At 47.9% G+C, this 27,493-nt stretch overlaps 1 protein-coding gene across 2 annotated transcripts in view; it reads right to left on the reverse strand.

Annotated features, from left to right (window-relative positions):
• TRMT13 (tRNA methyltransferase 13 homolog) overlaps window positions 1–27,493 on the reverse strand; it is an 876,862-nt gene that overhangs the window by 308,999 nt on the left and 540,370 nt on the right. For both annotated transcript variants that reach the window (XM_069641589.1, XM_069641588.1), the window contains one exon: window positions 26,701–26,773. In XM_069641589.1, the coding sequence (XP_069497690.1) occupies window positions 26,701–26,773 (73 nt within the window). The remainder of the gene's footprint in view (window positions 1–26,700; window positions 26,774–27,493) is intronic.

Raw genomic sequence — 27,493 nt, forward strand, 5'->3', positions numbered from 1 at the left:
ATCATCTCAGACATCCTCCTCTCTAACCCCCTCACCACTCCTCTCGTATGGACTGACCACTTTCTACTCTCCACTCATCTGAAACTCTCTATCCCTCAGGCAATGCCCCCCTTCCCCCTCCTGCCCCAGCACTGTCACCTTCCTTCTCGGTCATTGGGCCCATGAAGTGTGTCAGTGGATGCCTTTGCCCCTACTTTCTCTGCTCCTCCTACTCCTGTGGCTGACTCACACCCTGACACAGCCCTTACTAATCTGGATCTTTGCATTTCCAACACCCTGTACATCCTTGCCCGTCATCAGAATCCAGCTGAAGCCTACCTCCAGGTGCAACTCTTGGTATGATTCGGAATTCACTGTCCTGTAACGCAAGTGCAAGGTGGCTGAGAGGAAGTGGAAGGCTTTGGGCACATCCTCTGACAAACTGGCCTGCTGCCTGTTCCAAAGGCAATACAGACTCTGTGCCCTGTCCAAGAAGAGAGCACATGTTGAAGCCTGCATCTCTGTGGCCTCTAACACAGCCAAACTCTTTAAAATCTGCAAGGAACTGGCCAATCCTGTTGCAGTCTCCACCTCTCTTGTTCCCTCCCAGGCCCTCTGTACGACTCTGGCCTCTCACTTCTCTGCTAAAACTCAGGACATCCTGTCCTCCATCTCCTCTTGCTCTCCTTGTTCCTCTCTCTGCCCCCTTTGGCCATCTCTCCCTCTCCTCCTCCTTTCTCCTCTTTCTCTCTGAAAACACCTGACAAGGTTTCTAGACAAGTCTGATCTATGAAAGTGTTGTCCAAACAGGTGCTCCCCTGCTCCTCCAGAAACATCAGGGACCATATTGACACCCTTGCTCCAGCCCTGGCCGATTTCTGTACTCACTCTTTCACCACTGGAACTTCCACTCTCCCCTTAAGCACTCCCTTGTGCACCCCTCCTCAAGAAGCCGTCTGCCGATTCTACCTGCCCGGCAAACTATCACCCAATCTCCATCACCCCTTTCCCGGGCAAACTCCTGGAAAAGCTGGTCATCTCTCAGCGTACTCTCCACACTGAATCTGTTGGTTGTCTCCATGACCATCAGTCTGGCTTCAGAGCTGCCAGAGGCACAGAAACTGCTCTCCTGAACACCCGTGAAGATCTACTCTCTAACTTTGATTCTAGCATTCCTTCCGTCCTCATCCTCCTTGATTTTTCCTCTGCTTTCGACACGGTCACCATCCAGATCAAATGACTGAGAACCTGAGCATCACAGATCAGGCCCTGGAGCGGCTGACGTCCTTCCTCTTGGACCGCCCCTCCCAGGTCCAACTTGGTCCCTTTCTCTCTGCCACCTCTCTTAATATCTGTAGCGTTCCCCAGGGCGCTATCTTCTCACCCTGGTTTTCCAACGTCTACTTGGCCCCTTTGGCACACCTGATCTCTACCTTCTCCTCTAACTTTCAGTGTTAGGCGGGTGACACTCAGCTTTCCTTCAAGCTCCCGTCTGCTCTCGCTCATTCCTGACTGTCTATCCACGATTAAGGATTGGTGCTCCTCTAACAATCTCTGCCTTAATGCCAGTAAGATGGAGACCCTTCTCATTGGGATCCCTGACCCTGCTTTCCCTCTCTCACTCTGGCCGCCTGCCTTGGGCCCTCTTCCTTCACTTTTCTGCGAGGCAAAAAACCTTAGTTTCATCTTCGACTCTACTCTCTCTTTCTCTCCTCACATCTCGGACATCGCCAAGAAGTCCCACTACCAGCTGCATCTCCTGAAAGGGACTTTTCCCTTTCTCACTTTTCCCAAGAAGGTCACTGTCTCCAGAGCCCTGGTTTTCTCTAGGCTGGACTACTGCAATAGCCTCTTGCTCAATCTTCCTTCTTCTATTCTCTGCCCCCTACAACTAATCCAGAACAGGACTGCAAGACTTATCTTTTTTTAACATTTTTTTTTATTTATTGTGATCTACGAACACATAATAAGAGCATTACATTGTATCATAATGCAATAAACGAATTGAACATTAGATCAACAAGGTTGAGTTTTGACATTTTCCGGTTAGAGCATCTCCCCCCCCCCCCACATCAACACAAAAGGAAAAAGAAAAAGAGGAGGGGAGTGAGTAAACACAGTAAAAGACAGTAAAGAGAAACAGTAGAAACGTCCCCCCCATACTCCCCAAGGTCCTAACCGCTCGGGGTGATTGTTGTCTTGTAGGATATGTGAATTTACTTTGTCAGCCGGGAACATGTGAGCCGTGCAAAGGGTCGTCTGAGTGTTTTAGGTGAGGAGCAGGATATTGCAGTTCTTGGCTGAGTGGGTAATGGCTACTGGCCGCGTTTGGGTAGGCGTAGGTGTGAGTCCAGGATGCGAGGGACTGAATGGCAGTGTGCTGTGTTTTGTGGCACTGGATTGGGTTGGTAAGTTACCCCGAGTCGATTTGTGCTTGCAGGAAAGTGAGCCACTGTTGGTCAATGTGTGCGAGTGATTCCATTAGCAGCGCCGTTAAGCTTTCCATTTCGTAGATTTCCTTCGCTTTGCACAACCAATCTGTTTTGGTGGGGAGAGAGCTGGCTTTCCATTTTATCGTGGTGCATACGCATGCTGCTAGTAGCAAATTTCTGGGCATGTGTGGGAGGAGCAGGTATCTCTCCTCGATTTGTTTGGACCCCGAAGAGAACCAGGAGGGGGGCTATGTCCTTGTGGATGCCTTCGATCTGGTGGATCCACACCAGGAGTTCCTTCCAAAACAACTGTAACTCCACCACTGGTGCCAGTATGTGCACACCTGCGCGCATCCCCTCCAGCAATAGGGGGTGATACCCTCATACATTTTGGCTAGAAGTTGGGGGGTTAAGTACCACTGTGTAAAGATTCTGCAGTTATGTATTTTGTATTGCACGGTTCTGTATATAGCATTGGTTGTTATACCAGCCCAGCTCCTTATCCCACTTTGCCTTCATGTTCGGGGGTGAGAGGTCTCACCCATCTATGAGTGCCTTATAGATGCTAGTTATGAGTACTTTGGTGCCTAAGTGCATGTTCAGAATTTTCTCGAAGGAGGGTAAGAGGGCGTTGTAGCTGGCCTTTCCATTTCAGGTCTGTGAGGACACCTTTCAACTGTAAGTATGGAAGGGGTTTGATGCTCAGGCCCTGCTGTGCGTTTGAGTTCCTCCTTAGTCAGGAAGGATCCGTCTCTCCACATTTGCCAGCTCTGACCAATCCTTGTTCGTATTGGGGCTGGAAGCGGAGAGGTTCTGAAATGGAGTCTCTAATTTGGGGGGGGGCTAGATGCAGCTGAGGGGTGATGGCCAGGTTGTAACTCCTACCATGCCAGGGTTTCTTTTATTCCATATGGCCCACAATGCTTCTAAGACTGGATGTTCCCGTGCTCTACGCGGAATCGTCTTACGGGGAGCCCATAACCAGTCACCCATGGTTACTGGAGCGAAAAGACCATTTTCCAAATTGACCCATTGCTTTACTTTTGGACTCCTGGATGTGATTCACCAGAATGCGCGGCTGTGTTGCAGCGTGGTATTCATGAATGTGTGCGTAAGCTATGCCATCCTTCTCTTTAGGGAGAATTAGTGTGTTGTATGCAATTCGTGGTTTCTTCCCTTCCTAGAGGAATGCTAGCAGGTTTTTTTTGGCTGTGTTTAAAAATGCACCCGTGATCGGGAAGGAAAGGAGCTGTGGCAGGATATTCATTTTTATTGCGGTTATTCTGCCCGCCCAAGAAAGATAAAGGTTGCTCCAGTTGTCCATGTCACACTGAATCGTGGCCCAGAGCGGCTAATAATTAGCCTTCTATAGGTTCCGCAGGTTTTTTGTATTTGTGATCCCCAGGTAGAGTATGCTGATTTGTGTGACTTTGAGACCCCAGGCTTGCGGGATCGCGTCTGGTTGAGTATCAGTACCTTTAAGGGGAAGGACTAGTGTTTTGCTGCGATTTTTTCAGAACCCAGAGTGTGACCCGTATTCCTCTATCGCTTGCATGAGAGCAGGGATTGATTACGAGGGGTGAGTGACATAAGATAGAACGCCGTCCGTGAATAAAGCAAGTTTATACTCACTGCCATATCTAACAAACCCTTTAATCCTGCCGTTTTCTTCCAATTTGTTGGGCGAGGGGTTCAATGACCAGAATGTAGACGAGCAGAGAGAGGGGGCACCCCTGTCTGGTCCCTCTGGTTAGTGCGAACTGTGTTGATGCAACCCCATTCACTACAACTCTGGCGTGGGTGTTTTTGTATGAAGCTTGTGCGCCCCTAACCCATTCAGAACCCAAGCCTGCTTTGTGCAGGATGTCCAACATGAAACCCCACTCTACCCGGTCGAAAGCTTTTTCAGCATCGACCGAGATCAGCGTGGGTTCTACTTCTGATGCTGCGATGGAGAACATTAGGTCTAATGTCTTGCAGACATTGTCAGCTCCCTGCCTTTCCATGACGTACCCTGCTTGGTCACTGCGGACCAGCAGAGGGGGAACTTTAATCAATCTTTTGGCCTGGATGCTTGTGCATATTTTAGCATCAACATTTGACAGTGATATCAGTCTATAGGAGCCGCATTCTAACCTGTCTTTCCCCACTTTAGGTATGACAATGATCCTTGCCTCTGTGAAGGTGGGTGGGGCGTGACCAGTGGCCATAATATCGTTGAAAAGGAGTGCTAGGAATGGAGTTAACGCCCCCTTGAATCTTTTGTAGTAGGCTGGGATGAACCCGTCTGAACCTGGTGCTGAGCCCGCTTTTAGGTGGGAAATAGCATGTTCAACCTCTTCTGTGGAGATTGGACCATTCAGTTGATCTCGGTCTGTAGCTGACAAAAATGGGAACGTGATTCTGGCCATGAATTCTGCAGTGCTCTCAGGGGAGGGGTTAGGGTCTGACGTATATAGCTGCTCGTAGTACTGGGCATAACGGGCTGTGATTTCTGTTGGGTTTACCAAGACCGTTTTCATGGCAGAGTTAATTTTTAGGACTGTCCTTTCCGCTCTCTCTTTTCTAAGTCTTGCCGACAGTAGTGTGTGTGCCTTGTCCCCGTTCTCAAAATATCTTTGTTTCACGTATCATAAGTGGGTTAGCGCCTTCTATTCCCATATCTCTTTCAGCCTCTGTCTGAGGCCCTTGATCTCTGCCCTAGTGTCTAACGCATCTCCCTCCTCCCCTGCAAGGGCTTTTTTTTGTCTTCTATCGCCTGCTTCACCTGGGTCTCTCAGGAGTTTTAGTCTTTTGACTGAGGATCCCTGGGCTATTATCAAACCTCTAATTGTAGCTTCCGTAGCTTCCCACAATGTGGGGACAGGGATTTCCCCTGTGTTGTTTCTTTGGAAGAAGTTGCGTATTTCTGCGTCCAGCGACTCCCTAAAGGGCTTGTCTTTAAACAGAGTGTCGTTACACATCCACTGTTTATCTACTGGCTTACATGGGCCCAGATCAAGGTCGATTGTGACCATGTCGTGATCCGACCATCCCACCACTTCGATGGCTGTTTCTATAATTAAGTGCTCAAAGTGTAATTCCAGGAAGACATAATCTATGCGGGAATAGGTTTGGTGTGGGGGGAGAGTAGAACGTGTAGGCTTTGCTTAGCGGGTGTTTGGTTCTCCATGCGTCAATTACTATATGTTCTTAAATAAGGTGTTGGAAGGCTTTTCTCTCTGGGGGTGGGGGCGCCCTCTCTGTAAGATTTCCAGTCTAAGGCTGGGTCCCAGGTTGAAGTTTCCCCACAGATTAAAGAGCCCGTTCTTTCTCTGTCAAGCTTTGCAAAGAGATCCCTACAGAAGGATAGTTGCTGAGGGTTCGGACCTATATGGAGCACAGCGTCACAGTTGCGGATCTAATGGTGCCTTGCACGATGAGGAATCTCCCTGCTGGGTCTCTGTGTGTTTGTGATATTTGGAGTCCCATGGAGGAGCTATGCAAAATGCCCACTCCTCTCTTTTCTGGCCCTGATGCCCATATGGTTCCTCCCAGATTTTTCCCTTTCAAGTCAAACTCCCCCTTGTGCTTAAATTTAGTTTCTTGGACAAAGAGAATGTCCAAGTTGGCCTGCTTGAATGTACAGACTAGCATGGAACTCTTTTGCAGTGAATTTAGGCCCTTGACGTTAAGGGACCCTATCCGAATGGTGTCACCCGCCATCATCCATATGTTGTGCATATGCTGTCTGAGGCCTAGCGTGTTGTGTTTTGCTCTGATCCCTTTGCTCCTCTTCTCTCATGTGCGCTACATCATTTCCACCGATACCCTGTCAGGACCCTTGTGCCCCCTCCACCCCCTGCCCTCCCTATTCCGTTGTAAAAGAAAAGAGTAACGTTAGAAAAAGAGGAAGAAAGTGAAGGCAATCTCCCAGTAACAGCCCTAAGCGTTACCATAGGGAAACACAACGGGTGTCGCCCCGGAAACCCTCAAAACATCTGTTGCAATCTTAGATCAGTGAGTCACGCAAAAGCTTGCTGTCAACTTTCAGAAGTGCCCAGCCCGGCTGCTTGTTTAAACTGCGTGGTCGAGAGGGGGAGGTCACAAGGAGGGGAAAGGCACCAAGTTGAAGGATGAGCTTTTGGTAGTGGCTCCTCATGCTTGGGTTCTGAGCCTCATTCATGGCGCATCATGCCTCCTGCTCTCTCGACGTGCCTAAAGCGCAGTCCCCCCCAACTGGCCCTGTTATGGGGTGTTCAATCTTTTGAACTTCCTTCTGCCCTTGGATCGGCTTCTCTGCAGCCAGGGGCCTGAGGGCATTTGCGACGGCTCTGATGAGGAGGGCATCTCTTCTCACTCAACCGCGTCTCCCCCTCCCTGCAGGCTTCTCAGCACTCCGTTGGCCTCCTCTCCCGAGGTGACTCTATACTTCTCATTTGCATGGGTAAATACAAGGGCAAATGGGTGGTTCCATCTATATCATGTGCCTTTGTCCTGCAACCATAGAGTGAGGGGGGGCAGGCCTTCCTCTGGGGTAGAGTGGCGGCTGACAAGTCCAGATAGATTTTAACTTTTGAGTCTTCGAAGTCTATTGAGTCTTTCTCCCTTGCTCGCTGGAGGATTTCCACCTTATGCTTGTAGTGATGACATCTCGCCAAGACTGATCTTGGAACGCCTGGGGGGCTTCCGGCCCAGTGGACCCTTTCAAATTCAAGTTGTGGCGATATTGGCGAAGGTAATATGGTGGCTATAAGTTCCGTCGCCCTTCTCGCCAGCGATGCCGGCGTCTCGTTGGGGGTCTCTTTAAGACCTGGGATCCTTATGTTTGCCCTTCTCTCCCCGTTTTCCAAATCGGCAACATTTGCTTCTAGGTCCCAGTTTTTCTGTACAAGCTCTTGGAATCAGCATTCCGTTTTCATCTCGATTATATCGGATGACTGTTTGTAGTTTTCAAGCGCCTCCACCTTGTCCTCTATCCTATGGACCTTTTCCTGGAGAACACTGACCAATGTGGTCATGCTAGTTCGGAATGCGTGGATTTCGTACAGTAAAAGGTGGATGTCCGCCTTTGTTGATGTTTATTGGTCCCCTCAAGGGTTTAGGGGCTCTTCTTGGGATAAGGAGGCTGCCATAGTTGTGCTCACCCTTCAGAATTCCTGTACCTTCTGAGCCGCTGAGGGGGCTATTTCGATCTGCATGCGTGGTGCACTACTTTTACATCTCTGAAGGAAGATTGTCGTACCTTCTGTGAGCTTATGGTGTGTAGTTGCAGGTCTGCCCTTTATTTGACTCTCGGTAGTGCTTCCGGCTTTGTGTTGATAATGTTTCTTCCTGCCAGGGGTGGCTTAGCAGAGTTGGTGCTGGTTTCGTGGGAGTCCCTTTAGCGTGCCGTGGGGGTGGCCGATTGCTTTGGGCGTGAGTCGTCGGGGCATATTTTTACATTTTAATGTCCCTAGTGGGGGAGCGAGGCGGGCAGCACGTTGGCTGGGCTTTTGGTGAGGTGGAGGCTGCTGTTTCTAAGAGTCCTCCTCATTGAATCACTGGCCGCTGTCGCCAGGTGTCGGTGTGTGCCGCTGGCCACCCTGGTTTTTGATGTTTGGGGGATGGACTCTTCACTGGGCTCCTTGTGGGTTTTAGGAGGAGCGGTGTGGCGCCCTCCTTCACCTTGTGCTTTGGACTTTTTCTGGTGTCCCTTGCACCTTGGCGGGTGCTGTCTGCTTTGGTGCCTGGTAGGGTGCTTCTCGACACAGTCGCCGGACGCCCTGTGTGAAGGAGGGTGCTGCCTCCTGTGCTCTCTTCCCGGCTTGCTACAGGACTCTGTTAACAGAGGGCGGTGGTGGGGTTCATGGGGTCAGCGTGACACTCAACCACACCCTGTTTCACGGGCTCTTGCCTGCGTTTCCCTTAACCCTGCTGGTGATGCAGGCCTTGGGGTATGGCGGGGGTATCCTTTTCCCCGGTTTCAGCGGCTGTTCCGGTCCTGACCTCCTGGGCGAGGGCGATACGTGCCAGACAGTAAGAGCTGGGGGATGGAATGATGGCCTCCGGGTGTTAAAACTCAAACAGCAGGAATACTGCTGGGGAGGTGACAGTGCCTTAGAGTCTCTCCCCAGATTTCTAAATGACTTGCCACTTGGTCTGGCTGCCAATTCTGCCCCCGATTAGGTCCGTCCCACTCTCCTTAACCGGTCTGCGTGCTGGAGGGGTGGGGTGCTTCCTTCTGGGCTGCCGGCTGGTTTGGGTCGCTGGCTGGCGGCACAAGGACATCTGCCGTGGTGTAGGGCAGTCTCTGGAGCTCAGTTGGGCCCGGTTTGCTCCTGGGCGGTTACCTTGCATTGGGCTCCGATGATGCTGGCAGGCGCTTACAGAGTTCTCTTGTCCGGGTGCGGTGGCGTTACTGACCTGCACTTCTTGCAGGCGTTGCTAACACTGTACACAGTGTGCTAGCGTCTTCCCCCCCACGCTGGGACGGCTTCGAGCTGGCAGTATGTTATGATGTTGGCAGCCAGCGGCCCAACTCTGCTCTCCTCGCGCTTTCCTTCTTATGGTATATCCACGCACTGCTCCGGGTGGGCGGGAAGTTGGTAACACGAGAAAGCGCGGCTCTCCCAGTGTTGCTGCCAATGTGTTGGTCGAGGAGTCGGGGGGCGATTATTGTACTGACCCCGTCATGTCCACCCTCCCGGTTGCGGTGCCAAGCTCTGGATGAAGCAGCCTGCGTCGGCCCCGAATACTGCTGTTTCGGGGTCCACGTTAGCTGTGAGGGCTCTGGAGGGAGCGGCAATTTCAGGCTCGGCTAGGTATTCTTTCTCGCGGCCTGACTTTGCAATCAGACCGAGCCGATCTCCCTTTCGACGAGCCTCTGTGTCAGGCTTGGTCCGTTGCAGGCGGCCTGGTGGGGAAAGTATGTGGGTTATGCTCGGCTTCCTCTCTGTGTCGCTGGCCGCACTCAGGCGTCTCAGCTTCGTCACCACACTATCAAGCGGTGCAGCCTAGCGGCCAAGATCTGAGCAGCAGGAGGGCGAGTTCCAAAGGTCTGTTCATCAGGATCCCTGGTCCGATTTCACTTGGGCGCGGACTGGGGGTTCTCGATCCCTTTAGCCTCTATGACCGAGAGTATCTGTTGCTTACGGCTGGGCAAGACGTTTAATTCCGCCATAAGTCGAGGGTTAACGGGGAGATGAACAATCAGGCATCCATGCTGCCTGCGCCCCCCTGGTGGTCTCTGCAAGACTTATCTTTAGCCTCAAGCCCAGGGACTGTATCTCTCCAGCACTGAAATCGCTCCACTGCCTCCTGGTGGCAGCAAGGATCAAGTTCAAGACCCTTTGCATTGTCCACAAAGCTTTCTGGGTCGTAGGCCTGCACTACAATGCTCTCTTCCAAAATACATTCCTTATCAAGCCCTGTTAGGCAGAAACCTGTGCAGTTCCCTTAGGGACCACTGCAAAAGATTTAAGACTACAGGTGTTTGGCAGTAAACCCACTTGGTAGCAGTCTGTACCGCACAGATTCACTTGGTAGCTGTGGCTGAGCAGTCAGACTTCCCTCAAGAAGAGTTAGGCAGTATGTAGAGTATACACAATAGGTACAGAGATACAATAGCACAAGCAAACACTGACCAGAGCTTTGGTGTAAAAGTATATAATTATTTATTTTAAAGACACACTTGTAAATTACACTAACACAAAGAGGTAAGTAATTCAGCACACAGTCACTATTATATATATACAACCCTAATTACTTATTAGACAAGTCTTAGTGAGAAACACCACTTATTTTCAGACAGAGGTGAGCGCTTAACATAAGATGGCACTCTAATAAGTTATTGAAAAGGGAGGGAAAAAGGCAGAGTTATGGTAGCACACAAATTTCAATACTTTTAAAAGAACCACAGTAAGGCAGGATAGGCAGAGTTCTACTGGAGAGCAAGGAAGCCAATTGCAAGGCCCAGCTCTTGGAGAGGGCAAGCAGAAGGGGTGTCATGATCTCTGCTTCCAAAAGGTCAGGGTTTTCCCAACTCCCTTGGAAGCAGATCCATAACCCAGGTTCCGAGTGCCAACCAGTCCCAATTGGGACCTTTTGGACCCAGTCCTGGCGCCAGTGGCACCAGGCTCATAAATATGCCCAGTCCCAGCGCTGGAAGCGCCGGGCTGATAATGCTTGGGTGGACTTACCTGCAGCAGACCATGCTGCTTACTTGCCTGCCAGTTGAGCCTCTGATCCTCTTCTGTTTGGAACTACTTTTCCTGTTGGGTGGGGCAGGAGCCACTCCCTAGATTCAGAACACTGGAACTCTTCTGGAAAGCAGGAACTCTTTTCTTACCTAGGCGTGGCTGTGGAAGGAGACACATAAGCACTACAGGAGGCTATTTAAACCACACCCGATGGATGAATCTTGCTTTGCGTTATTCTGCATCCTCTGCAGCAGAACGCTCATCGTGTCTTCTGCATCTGATCCTGGGCCTAAGGAAAAAGGCTTACCATCCTGAATCCAGTCTTCAGCAACACCTATAAAGACAAGAAAGAACAGGTTAGCATTACGGTCTTCAGTGACAGCTCTTCACTTACCTGGTCCATCGGCTGTCACCAACGCCTCGCGCTGCATTCCGGCATCTGAAAGACAAAGGCTTACCTACTCTTCGTGCGCTCCGGAGGTCTTCACACTGCATTCCGGCATCTGAAAGACAAAAGCTTACCAACTCTTTGCACGCTCCGGAGGCCTTCGGCGCTGCATCCCGCATCTGAAAGACAAAACAAGGTGCGTTTAAAGACATTGGGGAACTTTAATACTCACGTGCCATTACTCCTTTCCACATCTAACCCAGTGGGTATTCCGGCACCCTGCAGCCGCTCCGAACTTGTACCTGCAAAATAAAAAGACAGTTAGAGCGCATCGTGAAGCAGGCAACAAGCGCTTACTTACGTGCTTCCAGGCGCTTCTATTCATCACACGGGCTCCATCTTCAACTCACTTCAGCCCGTCATCCGCCATCGCCGGAACCCTGCAAAACAAGAAACATCATTACTAAAGACTTTAAAGACATTAGAATTACTCGAAACTTACTGTTCGTGCAGTAAACGACAGACAGCAGTCCTCTGAAGTCAAGAGGCCTGCTCCCCTTATCCAGTGAAGAAACTGGTTACAGCACCCTGCCCCGAGGCAGATGGAGAGCACGGCGTTCACTTACCTAAGGTGAGAGCGTTAACCTTTGGGGTTCTACAGGAGAAGAGAAAGGGAAGAAGAGAGAGACATTCAATAACCCAGTTCCTTAATCCGATATTTTCTATCTGCAGACATCTTACCCTTCGAGTCAGACATACAGTGCACAGAGGTCCAGCCCAAAGAGCCAGCCGTGTGTTACACATCACCTTTGAAGATACGGTATACGCCCAGTCAAGACCGGCGCCTCTACGGGAATCAGGTGAGCGTTACAGAACGCAAAGCCTACCACAAAACTCCCGTCCAGGCGCTATGGAAACCTCGGATACCGACCAGCTAGCCCAGTTACTTGGGGAACTAAGGGCAGAAGTGCATGCAGCCCGTCAGGAAACGAACGCTCTAAGAAGGGAACTGATTATTTCCAAGGAGCGAACAGATGATCTCGCTAGACAATTGCTACAGTCACAAGCCGGACAGACCCCGTTACCCGCATCTGGGGGAAATCTTCCTTCTACATCCTCTATGAACCCAGTGCAGATCAACCTACCTGGGAATGTACCTCTGGCTCCGCCCGAACGATTTTCTGGTGACCCAAAGAGGTTTGCAGTATTTATCAATCAGTGCCGGTTGCATTTCTTATGCCGGCCAGCAGCCTTTCCAACTGATCAAGCTAAAGTAGCTTTCGTGCTTTCGTACCTTAGTGGCAATGCGGCAGACTGGTCGATCCCTCTAGTAAATCAAGATGATCCGGTCCTCCATGATTTTCAAGCTTTTCAGCTCAGTATGGAAAAACTGTTCGCAAGACATTCACAGGGGCAGGCCTTGGACAATGAGCTTCTTTCGTTGCGACAAGGTAATCAAGACCTTTTGGCTTATGTTGCGTCTTTCAACAGACTGATAGTGGAAACTCAATGGCCTGAGGACAAAAGGATTACGCTGTTTTATAGAGGTCTACGTGGAGAGCTCAAAGATGTGTTAGCCCAAGTAGTGAATCCCCCACAAGATTGTTCGGACTATATAGACTTAGTCGTTCAAATAGATCACAGACTGCAGAACAGGAAGGCCGATCGTTCCAAGTTTGATGCTCGAGTATTTTCCAAACCGCCAACTCCTTCCAAAGGAGTAGACTCCGGGGAACCCATGCAAATAGGGGGTCTGAAAGGTCCTCTAACACAAAAGGAGCGGGAAAGGAGAAAACAGTTGCAATTATGCCTCTATTGCGGAAACTCAGGGCACTTTCTTCGAGACTGTCCGGTGAAACCTGCCAAGAAGGCAGTAGGAGCTGCAGTTACCAAAGTTACAAACTCTGAGCAGGGAAACGACCTCGCCCGACAAGAATAGAGGTCCTCTTGCCGAGCGTGAAAACCAGTTCCGTGACCTCGCATTTCGTGATACCTATGGTCCTCATTAGCCCTGATAATCCGGATCGATTACATGCAATTGAAGCTTACGTCGACAGCGGTGCCATCGGCAATTATGTGGATCATGAAATGGTTTTGAGGATGAATCTAACTCTTTGTCCCAAGGCTGTAAAGGACGTCATTACTACGGTGGATGGTACGGAGATAGCCTCCGGGCCAGTAACGCATACCACTCAAGAGGTGACGCTAGTAAGTCAAGATGGACACCATGAGAAGATCGTGTTCGATGTGATCAAGGCCCCTCAGTTTCAGATTATTCTAGGAATACCTTGGTTAGAGAAACACAATCCTCTGATCGATTGGCGAGCAAGAACGGTCCAGTTTCCAGAATGTGTCTCTACTTGTCACCCTCCACCTGGTGTTGCACTGGCAGCAATTTCTTCAGAGACTCCCCAGTTACCTCCCGAATACCTAGAATACCAAGATGTTTTCCGGAAGGATCAGGCTAACTCTCTACCTCCTCATAGTTCTTATGACTGCCAGATAGACCCGATACCTGGATCTACTCCTCCTTGTAGTAGAATTTATGCCCTCACCGAGCCTGAGAACCTTCACCTTCGACAATACCTGGATCAATACCTGGCAAATGGGTTTATTCGTCCTTCCAAGTCCCCTGCTTCTTCAGCTTTGTTCTTCGTTCCAAAAAAGGAAGGAGACCTTAGAACTTGTATAGATTATCGCTCCCTGAACCAGATCACCGTTAAGAATAGATATCCGTTACCTTTGATCCCTGAACTCCTGGACCAAGTCAGAAAAGCATGCATATATACAAAGCTGGATCTTAGAGGAGCTTACCACTTGGTACGAGTAAAAGAGGCCGATGAATGGAAGACGGCCTTCCGCACCAAGTATGGGCTATTTGAATATCAGGTCATGCCCTTCGGACTTTGCAATGCCCCGGCCGCCTTTCAATATTTTATGAACGATGTCCTCAGAGAGCTCATAGATGTGTGTGTTGTTGTTTACATTGACGACATCCTCGTTTATTCTTCATCGGAATCTGAACATCGGAAACACGTGAAAATGGTCCTCGAAAGATTGCGTCAACACAAACTTTTCGCTAAGTTGGAAAAATGTGTTTTCAACGTGACTGAAGTTGAATTCTTGGGATTCATATTATCACCTGGCGGAGTGCGTATGGATTCAAAGAAGGTCGATGCAGTTCTCAAATGGCCATCACCATCCTCCGTAAAAGGTGTGCAAAGCATGTTAGGCTTCGCTAACTTTTACCGCAGGTTTATCCCCGAATTCTCTCGAATAGTCCAGCCCATCACTGCCTTGTTAAAGAAAAACAAACGTTTTGAATGGTCTACCGAGGCGGAACAAGCTTTCCAGGATTTGAAGACTAAATTTATCTCTGCACCAATCTTAAAACACCCTCGCCCCGAACTCCCCTACATCGTGGAAACTGATGCTTCAAGCCTTGCCATGGGGGCAGTTCTATCACAAAAGGACCCGGTAACCAATCAGTTGCATCCCGTGGCATTTTGGTCCCGCAAATTCTCGCCTCCTGAAATCAATTACACGATTACTGACAAGGAACTTCTGGCTATCAAGTCTGCCTTTAAGGCTTGGCGGCATTATCTGCTGGGGGCCCGACACACCGTTACTGTGATTACGGATCACCGAAACCTGCAATATTTGAAAACCGCAAAAGCCCAATCCTCTAGACAACTCCGTTGGGCATTATTCTTTGCCGAGTTTGACTTCATAATTACCTATCGACCTGGTACAAAGAACGGTAAAGCTGATGCCCTTTCTCGGATGGGAGTGGAAGAACACTTGATCAACCCTAAACCTGTACCAATCATTCCCGAACAAAGAATTCTGGGTGTAATCGCCACAGAATCCATAGAGGAAGTTAAGGACAAAGCCAGGCAACTTGTAACTCCAGCAGACATACAGAATTGGCATCTGCAGGGAAAGGACTTTGCAGTAAAGGACAACTTATTGTATTTCCAAGAACGATTATACCTACCCAGCACAGATTTACAGAAAAAAGTAATCTCTTGTTATCACGATTCTTTAATGGAAGGACATCCCGGTATGGCCAAGACCTCAGAAAAGATCAAGCGCTACTTCTGGTGGCCGTCTTGGAAAAAAGATATCAGAGACTTTATAATGTCCTGTGGAGTATGCGCCCAAAACAAGAGTCAAAAGGAAAGACCAGCAGGCCTCTTACGCCCTATTGGCATCCCACCTCGCCCTTGGCATACGCTTTCTATGGACTTCATCACCGATCTACCTCCATGTTCCGGATACAATACGATTCTAGTAATCGTGGACTTATTCTCCAAGATGGCGCATTTCATTCCGCTCAAAGGCTTGCCAACAGCAGCAACTCTGGCCCGAGAATTTCTCGAAAACATCGTCCGACTGCACGGTTTTCCTTTGGTTCTAATTTCGGATCGAGGTAGTCAATTTATTTCTCATTTTTGGCGAAGTTGCTGTCGGTCGGCTCAAATTGATGTGAGACTATCGACCAGTCACCAACCTCAGACCGACGGACAAACCGAGAGGACCAATCAAACTCTGGAACAGTATTTACGCTGCATGCTGCAACAAACTGAAAAAACTTGGAAAGACATCCTTTGGATAGCCGAATATGCCTACAATAACTCTGTCCATTCGGGAACTGGGAAAACCCCGTTTTTTCTTTTGTATGGCAGTCACCCTCGAACCTCGGAGTTGGATCCCCTCCAAGATCTTGAAACACCAGCAGTAGACTACCTGCATTCTACAATCACCCAAGCCTTTAAGGAAGCTGTTTCTCACCTTCAAAGGGCTAAAGAACAATACAAGAAAGGAGCAGATCAACATCGGAAGGAAGCCCCTCAATATCAAGTAGGGGATCAAGTCTGGTTATCCACCAAATATCTACCTCTAAAAGGGCCACGCACATTCAACCCAAGATACCTTGGTCCCTATTCCATCACTACCATAGTAAACCCAGTAGCGGTCAAGTTGGACTTGCCCCCGCACATGAAGATACATCCGGTCTTCCACGTCTCTCTATTAAAACCCGTGCAACCTCAAACCCGACTAACTAAATCTCCAAAACCTATCCTAGTTGATGGAGAACTCGAGTTTGAAGTCAAAAGCATTCTGGACTCCAAGATCTCCAAATCTAAACTATTTTACCTAATTGACTGGAAAGGCTACGGCCCCCAAGAGAGATCCTGGGAACCTGCTGAATATGTCCACGCTCCTCGCCTAATCAAAAGATTTCACCGAACATTTCCTGACAAGCCAAAACCCCCGGAGAAGCCCGGTTTGGGAGGGGCCTTGAGGGGGGGTACTGTCATGATCTCTGCTTCCAAAAGGTCAGGGTTTTCCCAACTCCCTTGGAAGCAGATCCATAACCCAGGTTCCGAGTGCCAACCAGTCCCAATTGGGACCTTTTGGACCCAGTCCTGGCGCCAGTGGCACCAGGCTCATAAATATGCCCAGTCCCAGCGCTGGAAGCGCCGGGCTGATAATGCTTGGGTGGACTTACCTGCAGCAGACCATGCTGCTTACTTGCCTGCCAGTTGAGCCTCTGATCCTCTTCTGTTTGGAACTACTTTTCCTGTTGGGTGGGGCAGGAGCCACTCCCTAGATTCAGAACACTGGAACTCTTCTGGAAAGCAGGAACTCTTTTCTTACCTAGGCGTGGCTGTGGAAGGAGACACCTAAGCACTACAGGAGGCTATTTAAACCACACCCGATGGATGAATCTTGCTTTGCGTTATTCTGCATCCTCTGCAGCAGAACGCTCATCGTGTCTTCTGCATCTGATCCTGGGCCTAAGGAAAAAGGCTTACCATCCTGAATCCAGTCTTCAGCAACACCTATAAAGACAAGAAAGAACAGGTTAGCATTACGGTCTTCAGTGACAGCTCTTCACTTACCTGGTCCATCGGCTGTCACCAACGCCTCGCGCTGCATTCCGGCATCTGAAAGACAAAGGCTTACCTACTCTTCGTGCGCTCCGGAGGTCTTCACACTGCATTCCGGCATCTGAAAGACAAAAGCTTACCAACTCTTCGCTCGCTCCGGAGGCCTTCGGCGCTGCATCCCGCATCTGAAAGACAAAACAAGGTGCGTTTAAAGACATTGGGGAACTTTAATACTCACGTGCCATTACTCCTTTCCACATCTAACCCAGTGGGTATTCCGGCACCCTGCAGCCGCTCCGAACTTGTACCTGCGAAATAAAAAGACAGTTAGAGCGCATCGTGAAGCAGGCAACAAGCGCTTACTTACGTGCTTCCAGGCGCTTCTATTCATCACACGGGCTCCATCTTCAACTCACTTCAGCCCGTCATCCGCCATCGCCGGAACCCTGCAAAACAAGAAACATCATTACTAAAGACTTTAAAGACATTAGAATTACTCGAAACGTACCGTTCGTGCAGTAAACGACGGACAGCAGTCCTCTGAAGTCAAGAGGCCTGCTCCCCTTATCCAGTGAAGAAACTGGTTACAGCACCCTGCCCCGAGGCAGATGGAGAGCACGGCGTTCACTTACCCAAGGTGAGAGCGTTAACCTTTGGGGTTCTACAGGAGAAGAGAAAGGGAAGAAGAGAGAGTCATTCAATAACCCAGTTCCTTAATCCGATATTTTCTATCTGCAGACATCTTACCCTTCGAGTCAGACATACAGTGCACAGAGGTCCAGCCCAAAGAGCCAGCCGTGTGTTACACATCACCTTTGAAGATACGGTATACGCCCAGTCAAGACCGGCGCCTCTACGGGAATCAGGTGAGCGTTACAAGGGGTCCAGGTTCACCCAGTGGGGTTATGCCCAAAAGAATCTTGTAGATAGTTCGCACACAAAGGATGAAATTAAAGTCAGGAAAAGTTAGCTCGGTTGTCCCAGGCCAGCCCAGGTTAGAAAGTCGAGGCTTTACTGTCACCCCGAACGATCTGTCGCAAGGGAAGCCAGGCGAGACACAGTACCTTAAGTGTCAAGGAAGTTCCAGCGGGGGCAGTTGTTCCTGGCAGCGGGTGCAAGTCGGTGTTTCGTCCAGAGGAAGAGGAGGTCTCGCCGTGGAGGAAAGATGAAGGTCGTTGGAAGCCAGGGTGCCAGGGAAGAAACCAGCTGCAGAGTTTGTTTGGTTAAAAGGTACTACCCTTCTCTTCGCGGTAGTGGTAAGCTGTGGTATTCCGGTTGCCGGGGTGCTTGGCACGGGCAAGGCGGCCATGAGATGCTCCAGGAAGGTGAAAAGAAGGCAAAACTGGTTTTCCCTACCAGTCAAAGGAAGAAGACTCTCCGGACTGGAGATCTTCTCTGTTGTCGGGAAAAGTGGTGAGACGGTTCAGCAGGGCTCCACCGGTGGTGTCATTGTTGCAGGTCGGCTCAGCTTCTCCCTCCTCGGATCCTTAGGTCCTGTGGCGAGTTCTGAAGTTCCAGTCCCCAAAGCCCTGCTTTTATGGAGCAAACCCCCATTCATTCAGCCTAGCTGTCAATCAAACATGCTAAGTGGTGAGCCGGCCGGCTCACCACTTGGGCCAATCACACAAGAGTGCGACTCAGTCCAGGGTGCCTAAACCCCCTCCCACACCCCCTGTGGTACCCAGACAGAGTGGCACCACTTTTGGAGGCTTCTGTGGAGAAGCCCGCCAAAAAGTGGAACAAAGGGCTCGACTTGGGTTGGAGTCACAGAAGAGAACACAAACGCCATTTTAGAATCGAGTCCTGGCAAAAAATACCAACCGGTGAATTAATATTAAATAAATAAACCGGCGGTATGTTCGAGGCTATAAGAATTAAATAATTAAAGTTGGTAGCCTCGAACAATGGGAAAATCCCATAGAGATATATTTGCGGTCGAATATAAAAAGTAGTATCCACTGCCACCAGCCAAAACTCGATCAGGGGGGACGGAGACGTGCCCTCTCGAACAACAGACCCAGGGGCAATCGAATTGCCCCGACCAGTACGTCCACAATATGATGGTTTGTACTGGTTTCTGTTCATAATTTGGGACTAGTAAAGCCAATGGTGACTTTACATGCCCTGGGAGACAGTAGTCAGTCCCAGGGTATGGAGTCTACGTTGGGGGGTCGCTACGACACCCCTGGGTTACGGCACGGAGGGTGCTGTGTAACCCACATCAAAAACACATGAGACCCTATGGAGTAAAAGACCCCATAGCCCATAAAACACACGGAAAGATAAAGGAACACCTCAAATCATGTCTAAGAGTGGGAGTAAAAGAGTCTCACTCTTAGCAGGAGAAAAAAATAAACCCCAAAAATCCAGCAAAGCTGCTAGGGGACTCACTAGGTTTGGGAAATTAGCCTTTACAGAGAATTCTCCCCAACAAGCCCTAAGGGTAAGACGCTTCTCCAGGCAGAGAGTGGGGGTAGACCTCTCTCATCTACAGGTACCTCCTTCTGGAATGGCCTTCCTGCCCCTTTAAAACTTGAGCAGGACCATCTGAAGTTCCGGAAGCAGCTCAAACGTTCCTCTTCTCCTGCTTTCTCTCTCTCCCTGCCCTGCTGACCAACCTGTTTCCTGTACCGACTGGTTGCTTGGCTACCCTCAGTCTCACTGGGTGGCAGGCTCTCTCTTGATCAGTCACCCTTGCACTGCCTCCGAGCCTACTACACACTGTGGGGCTGTAACTGTAACCCTCCAGCCCCTTGTTCTCCTTGCACTACCGAGAGCCGTGGTGCCCTGGCTGCCCTTACTCAGAGCATTGCTGCCCTGTTTTCCCCTCCCCTCTCCCTTGCACAACCCCTCCCTTTCCCCTTGCACTTCTCATTCTCGCACTTGCACATTCTGAATGTCCTCCCTCTGTCTTCCCTCCCTTGTCATGTTGCGATTAGAAACACTTGTGTACAGGCGTGTTATAAATCACCTATCATATATCAATACATTTTTAGATCTCCTTTTGTACTCTCCTGCCAAGTAGCTTTTCCATAAAGTATTTTCCTTTCATAGGGTATATAGGGTTTACCTGGTATACTCTGATGAATCCTGTGGAGTCATCATTAATTCCCTAGTCTAAGATCTACTCTGATGTTGCCAGGGGACTGCAGCATGCCCTGATCCTGACCCTGGGGGTGGAATTTTGAGGAAGGATTGCATGGGAGGAGATAGCTGGCGGGGATAGGTGGTGATTCCATCTGGAGGGACGCAGTATTCTTCCATTCATTCTGAAGATGACCCCATAATACCTACATTCCCGATGGTATATTGTCATTATACCCATCCTCCCAATGGTAAAATTTTAAAGCCAATTTTTGCCATACACCTTAAGTATGATACCATTCATGCCTCAAATGTACACGATGCTCACTTAAAATCTCCTACTAAGGTTGGCTTTAATGTGAACAGACACTCAGGACTAAATAGCTTTAAAAGGAGTAACAATTCTTTGGACTTCAATTCCCATAAATCCTTTAGTACTGGGACAAAGGAGAAAGGAGTTAATGTGGAGCAGAAGAACCAGCAATGTGCAGACTAGCTGTTGTAACTCTAATCAGCTGTATGGGAGATTTAAAACTGGTGTGTCTTTCCATGGCAGTAGTGAAGGAGGAGAAGAGTGATGGAGAGCGAGTGCAGCAGGAAGCGGAACTGAAAGCAGACCTACACGAAAGCAGGCGCTTTCCGAGAAGGAGGCAAGAGACCGTGAGAAATCAAGCAGGGGCATCAGAAGGACTGTTTGCCGACCGGCAACAGAGGAGATGCTGGCGAGGTTGCGGTCACAGGGAAACGCAGCCGTTTAACCGGCAGATGACAGAGAAGCTGTCAACAGAGCCGCTGGAGGATCTGAAAGGCGGGGAACGCTTTCTAAAGGCACGGACAACACTGCAGCTCAATACCACGAGTCTGACACGCCAATCAACACTGGTGAGTCTGCACAAAAGCATTGGGGGGCATTGGTCATGCCGACAGGTGTTTAAGTTGGGAACTTACTCTAACCATCAAGTTAATGAAAGAGAAGGATTTCCACGAGTCCCCTTATGTGAGATGTCGATATGGGAAACCCTAGAGTAAATGCTGTGAAGAAGCAATGAATGAACTGTAAAGGAAAATTGCAAGGCAAGAACAGTACACATCTCTGTATATGACAAGCCAATATAGGGAAGATTAGAACAAGCATTGCCACAAGCCAATGAATGCTAACACTGAAGATAGCTATTGAAACTTGAACAAGCCTCCATAAAATGGGATACCTATGTGGGGGAAGGTGAAACAAGTGATACTTGAAGTTAATATAATATAACTAGTGAAGAACACCACTGGGTTATGCGAAAGACAAAGAGGAAACTGAAAGATTGTTGGAAGAGGGCACCAGGCAGTGAACCTTTGGAAAGAGAAAATACTTGGCAGGAGAGTACACAAGGGAACCATCTTTGTAAATTGTTTGAAGGAACAAGACATTGGAAAGGGGTTTTGTGGCAGGGAAATATATCTATTTATTTATTTATGTATTTATAACGCGCCGAAGCTCGCAAGCATCAGGGCGCGACAAGAACACGAAAAAAAGAGGTCACAGGACTACATAAAAAAGAAAAGAGGAGGACTCAAGGGAGCCCAAGCTGAATAATTAACAAATTACCGGAAAAGTAACGTTTTCAGCTGCTTCCTAAATAGGGAGTAACTGCTTTCCAGTCTGAGGTTCCAGAGTGCAATGGCTTTGGTGGGAAAAGCTCTCCCGAGTCCAGTAGCTTTGACTCTAGTATGGCTAACTTTAAGTAGCCCTTTTTTGGCTGATCTTAGGCAACGGCTTGGTTCATACCAGTGAAATTCCTTTTTAAGGTATGATGGGGCCGTACCGAATAGACAGCGGTGGACAAGTGTCAGAGATATGAATTTAATACGCTCCTCTATGGCGAGCCAGTGGAGGCCTATTCGGTCGTGAGTGATGTGCTCGCATTTGGATTTCCCGGTGATAGATCTAATAGCGTTGTTCTGTATTATCTGGCATTGTTTAATGCAGGAGTTACTTTAACCAAGCATCAACGCATTCCCATAATCCAGTCGGGATAGAATCGTGGCTCTAGCAATGGTGGCGCTATTTTTGGCGTTGAGATATGGCCTAATGCGGCGTAATAATAACTGGTAGTATTGGCAGTTCTTTTTAAGGTATGAGACCTGTGCATCTGCTCCTAGTGAGGCTTGCAGGTATATTCACTTTATTTGAGACCACGATGTTGGAGTCCTTGATATTGAATGACGAATAAACTGGGCCTAGATTGGATAAGGCTTTTGTAGATCCAAATGTCATAAGTTCTGTTTTTGAACCATTCAGACACATCCAGTGGGCCTTCATCCAGCTTTCTATGGTATTATAGATAGCTGACAGCCTGTTGTTGTCTGTAGTGGGGTCTCCGCTGAGTTCTATAATCAGTTGTGTATCATCTGCGAAGTTATAAAGTAAATTCCCAACTGTGAGAGAAGGGCGCAGAGGCAGCGAATATATAGATTGAATATATAGATTAAATAGAAGAGGGGCGAAGCTGGCGCCTTGTGGGACACCGCAGTCCACAGGGTTCGTACTAGAGGAATATCCACCCCAGGTAATTTTTGATTATCTGTCCTCCAGAAAGGAGGATATCCACTCGATGGCTTCCTCGGCACAGTTTCCTGCTTTTCCCAGGGCCTCACGGAGCTTCCCATGATCTAATAAATCGAATGCTGCCGAGAGGTCCAATAGAATGAGCAGGCCGGCCTTTCCTTATATATACTGCACAACCTTCTTTAATGACCTGTTGAGTATAAGAGACATTTACATAATTCTGATAAAAACTACCACTACTGGGAAACGATACTTTTGGTTAGCCTTAAGAAAGTGTAATCTAGAGGAGGCATTTCTACTATTCTTGGGAATTGTTGTTTGGGAAAGGCAATCTTCGCATCATCCCAAGGAAAGTGTTACAACATCAGTTCTTAAGGCCAAGAGACACTTTACCATCCGTAAAACCCTCATTGTTTGGAAAAGACATTTTCTTTATCATCTTAAGGACGTGTTGTGTGAAAGAGACATTTCTACTTCACTTAAAGAACTGCTGTCTGAATTGAACATTTTCAAAATTCTACCTGGATTGAGCTCAGGGGGATAGGCACCATTTCCTGGCGACAAGGATTTTTTTTTTTTGTTTAATTTATATCTACATGTTTTTTGCACATTGTTAATTGAATTTAAAACATATACATTTTCCTTTCCCATTGTTAGCGTGAGGGTCAGATAGGTTTTAGACAGAAGGACGGTTTGCCTACTTTTGATGATGAATCAAAGACAGATTCTTAGTTTCAGTTTTATAGGTAGGGAAACTCTGTTGGACAGGGCAAGGAAGGCCTTTATCCACACCTTGTTTAATTTAATAACATGTCTAATGCTGAGACCATTACCACTTTATGTCTGTCTCTCATTTCTGACCCCTCACAACTTCCCTGCCAGAAATCCTTCCATCTGGGTCTTTCAGATCACCTGGTGTACTCTCCTGCCAGGTATCTTTTCCCAAAAGGACCAAGTGCATGATGGTTTCTTTCACTAGAACTTCCCACAATGTTTTCTTCCCCTTCTGGGTCTTGCAGATCCCTGGTGTTCTCTCCTGCCTTTTCCCAAAAGGATTGCCTGCCTTATGGTTTCTTTCAACAGGACTTTCCGCAATATTCACTTTCCTTTTTAGCATAACACAGTTGTACTTCTTCACTGTTTATACTTCACTGACTTCAGGTAATACTTATTCCAACTTCCCCTATATTGCCATCTCCTTTATGGAGATTGGCTTTCCTCATAAGTACTCTTTTGCTAGTGGCAATGCTTGTTCCAATATTCCCCACATTAACTTGTACACATTTGGCCTTTCCACTTCTTCCTTAATGTTTATTTGCTCAGGTTAACATTTACTCCAGCTTTCCCCATATTTCTTTCTCTCATATGAGGATCTGTATAAATTCTGTCTTTTCATTTTTCTTGTTCGGTATTCAAACAATGTATTTGTTTTCCACATGCTTGTCTGCACGTCCTGGGGTCCCCAACACTCAATGGCAGACATACCGGTGTTGGCTGGCATCTCTGGACTGTGGCACACTGCTTCAGGAAAGCTGCAGCTCCCGGAAGGCTTCCCCGGCTTTGCTGTGCCCTCACTTGATTCCAGCGTCAGCTCCACGTTCTTATGTCAGTGAAATTTAAGGGTTTTCGCTGGACTGAATCCCCAACAGCCTTTCAGTGGCTGCTGACGTTCCAGTGGTTCCTCTGAAGCAGCAGCAGTGGCACCTGTCCCGGTCTCACGTCTCTCTGGATCGGTGTTTTTCCAAGTGGGTGCTTATAAGTGTCTGTTTTACTCTGCACGGTTCGGTTCACCTCCTCACGTCTGTACTGCTTCCTGCTCCGCTTGATCTGCAGCTTCCTTCTTCGCTCCTGAATTGAAGATTTCCAGGTTTTTCAGGTGTAAATGTCCCATGCAGCTAATTTCTATTATGGTAACTAGACAGCACATTTAGCTTGAGCGTTCTTTAATTCCTCATTAACTCCTTCATCTTCCTCGTCTCAGTACTTGAGGCTTTAGGGGATTTGAAGTCCAGGAGTTCCAGACTTTAAGGCTGTTTTGCTTTGAATCTTTGTAAGAATAAAAACCATCAAAAACAGGAGACGTTGAGTGTGTTTTATATGCGTGTGAGGTTTGAATTGCCTCCTTCCTATGGTGATTGACAAAAAGAGGTTTCAAGGTTTTACAACTGGAGGGATCTGTATAATGACAACACGCCATTAGGAACTTTGGAATTATAGGGTCTCCTTCACATGAGAGGGAGGAATACTGTGTCTCTCCTAATGTAGTCCCCACATCTCCCTGACAGCCATCTCCTCCCATATGATCCTCCCTCTGAATACCACCACCAGGCTCAGGATCAGTTAGCGGCTGCCTTCCCCTGGCCACATGGGAGGAGACTTTAGGCTGGGGACTAGTGATGTCCCTGATTGTAACTACTGGCTTTTTGAAATGTGCAGAACCTTACAATTGGTGGGCTTGGACTTGCTTCCAGGATGGATTTTGGATAGGAAGAGGACTCCTGCAGCCCTTCCCTCAGATCAGCGTTGGAGCCAAGAATCCCCCGTAGAAGAACAGCCAATTTAAGGTCCGAAGAAGAATCCCAAAGAGACCTGGAATCCCTTTCTGCATCTGGCTCAGTGAAGCCCTGTTGGACTTCCTGATCTCGTAAGACTCTGAGCAGTGCTTCAGCCCTTGGACTATTGGGACCAACTACTCTTGATGCCTTCACGAGGATGCAGCCCTTTTCAGCCTTCGAAGCGTCCCTGGATCACCCAGTGAACTGACCGGCTATCTCTGAGGCTACCTCGCCAGAAGCATTGCCGTTCCGCGGTTGCACCGGGAACTTCGATGGCCGCGAGCTTGTGGTACTGGTCGCCTTCCTTGGGAATTTCAGTGTCAATGGATCCTGTCCTAGAGAAGATTCAGCCGTGACTGGAAGGACGCCTGCCATCATCTTTGTGCTGTGGCAGTCACTGAAACTCGCCTCCCCGCTTCCTGTAAAATGTCATAACCAGGCCTGCATAGGTGAATCTTGCCTTTATTCATCACCAGGGGTTCGCATCATGCATCTGACCAGAAAAATCCTTGTACACGCAGCTCCCGGGCACCTTTCACTGGAACAAACGGTGGGAACTCCAACCTCCAGCGACACCCAGTCGACTCAAGTCATCTATGCAATGGAAATCCGAGTTAGGGGGTGGGGGTAAGTAAACACAAAGCATTTGTCTCCTCCTGTCCACCAAAGGATAACATTGAGGACCAGTCTCTTTGTATCCTAACATTCCATTCCACTGCCTGGGTAGCACCATGTGAAAAATAAAACATTTGACTTCCCTAGTAACTTTGTTGCATCTTTTCATTTGAACTCACAAACACAGGAACAATTATAATCTACCTGCTACAAGTGCATTAGGGGGTGGGGATGGCACTGTGGCTTCTAGGACATTTTGGGCAAGAGGCCCCATTCTTCTTAGGGATTGGACTGCTAAATATATTGAAATCCATGTGTGACTTGGTTCCATCTTTACTACATTATTTGTTTACCTCTTTAAATTTGATTACGTCATTTGAATGCAGTTAAGAACCTATGATGAACGTACATATGTTTATTACTGAATATTGTGCGATAATATCACAAGCTATTTTCATTTTTTATAGTGTGTAAAGGCCTAGAATAAATATTTGTATTTTTAAACATTTCTGTCTGAATTGAATTATTTATTGTGTGCTTCACTGTGTACACTCATTGTTTGGCTAACCTCTTTGAGTTCCCTGTTCCCCAGAACTAGGGTGGCCTCCTAAAATCTGTCCACCAGGTCAGATTCTAGAAATTCATCTTAACATTTGGTAGTTCTTTATTAGTTTCTGGCTGGTAAAGAGGAACAGGGGGCATAAAGGGGGAGTAGGGTTGTCTGCTCTGATGCTCTTCTAATTTCTTGCCATTAATGGTCTTTGTCGAGTATACATGTGCCGATTGCTGGGATTTGAGTTGGTGAGTATCAAGCTGAACCAAGCAGTTAAATCACACAGGATTTCTCAATGTGGTGCGATAATGGAAATGTTTTGGTGTGATGCAAAAAAAGGTCTATAGAAGGCTCTGCATATCTGTCTCAGAATACAAATACAGACTGTAATCAGTGAAATTTATGATTTGACAGATAACGTTTTGAAAATGTATGGAAAGAGGAAAGGAGTCGCAAAATATAGCAAAACAAAGTGACAACTTACTTAAACATAAGTGTTGAATGTCGATGTGAAGCCTTTCAAACGTGGAGTCTTGCTTTCTGTGTTTTCCATCAACCTGACAAAAACACAATTTATGTAGTAAGTGCTACTTTGATAAAGTTAAAGTTTCAATGGACAAAAATAATAAAACAAGTAAAAGTTGAACCAAACATAATGGTGACAGTGCAAGTACCAGACATACACTTGTAGTATATTTGTACGATTGCAACAGGAAAAGAGAACCAGTCAAGATAGTTAAGTGTCAGAGAAAATTATGATGGATTGGTATTTGCATTTTCTGCTTTTCATACTGTATCTAACAAATCGTCATTTGGACATATAATCACAGTTTTTAAAGGTATTCTTTAGTTTACAGATCAATATAACTATTACACTCAAGCAAGATGTCGGAAGGCAGAGGGAGGTCAGATACTGGAATATAGTGCAAACCCTTCATGAAATGTAATACTAGAAGGAGGGTCAAACCCTAACTCCCCTTTACATACCCATGACATAGCTATTATGCACATCATCCCTCAAGTCAGTCCTACAGATAAGGGGTGTATCGGCCACTTTAACTCTCTAAAAATAGGCAAATGCAACCGAAAAATAAAAATAGGGAGTAAAAATACTCCCACCCAAAAAAATAAGAAACCGACACATAGGAGGAGCCTGTCCCCTTGCTTCTATCCACACTGCTCCATGTACCAGTAGTGCATGCAGTACCACAGGAAGAAACTACTATTACAGCCTGATCAGAAGAAGTAAATGTGAATTTTAATGTACATGAATAAAT

This window comes from Ambystoma mexicanum, chromosome 1q, assembly GCF_040938575.1.
Source record: "Ambystoma mexicanum isolate Mex_15411 chromosome 1q, UKY_AmexF1_1, whole genome shotgun sequence".
Taxonomy (NCBI): domain Eukaryota; kingdom Metazoa; phylum Chordata; class Amphibia; order Caudata; family Ambystomatidae; genus Ambystoma; species Ambystoma mexicanum.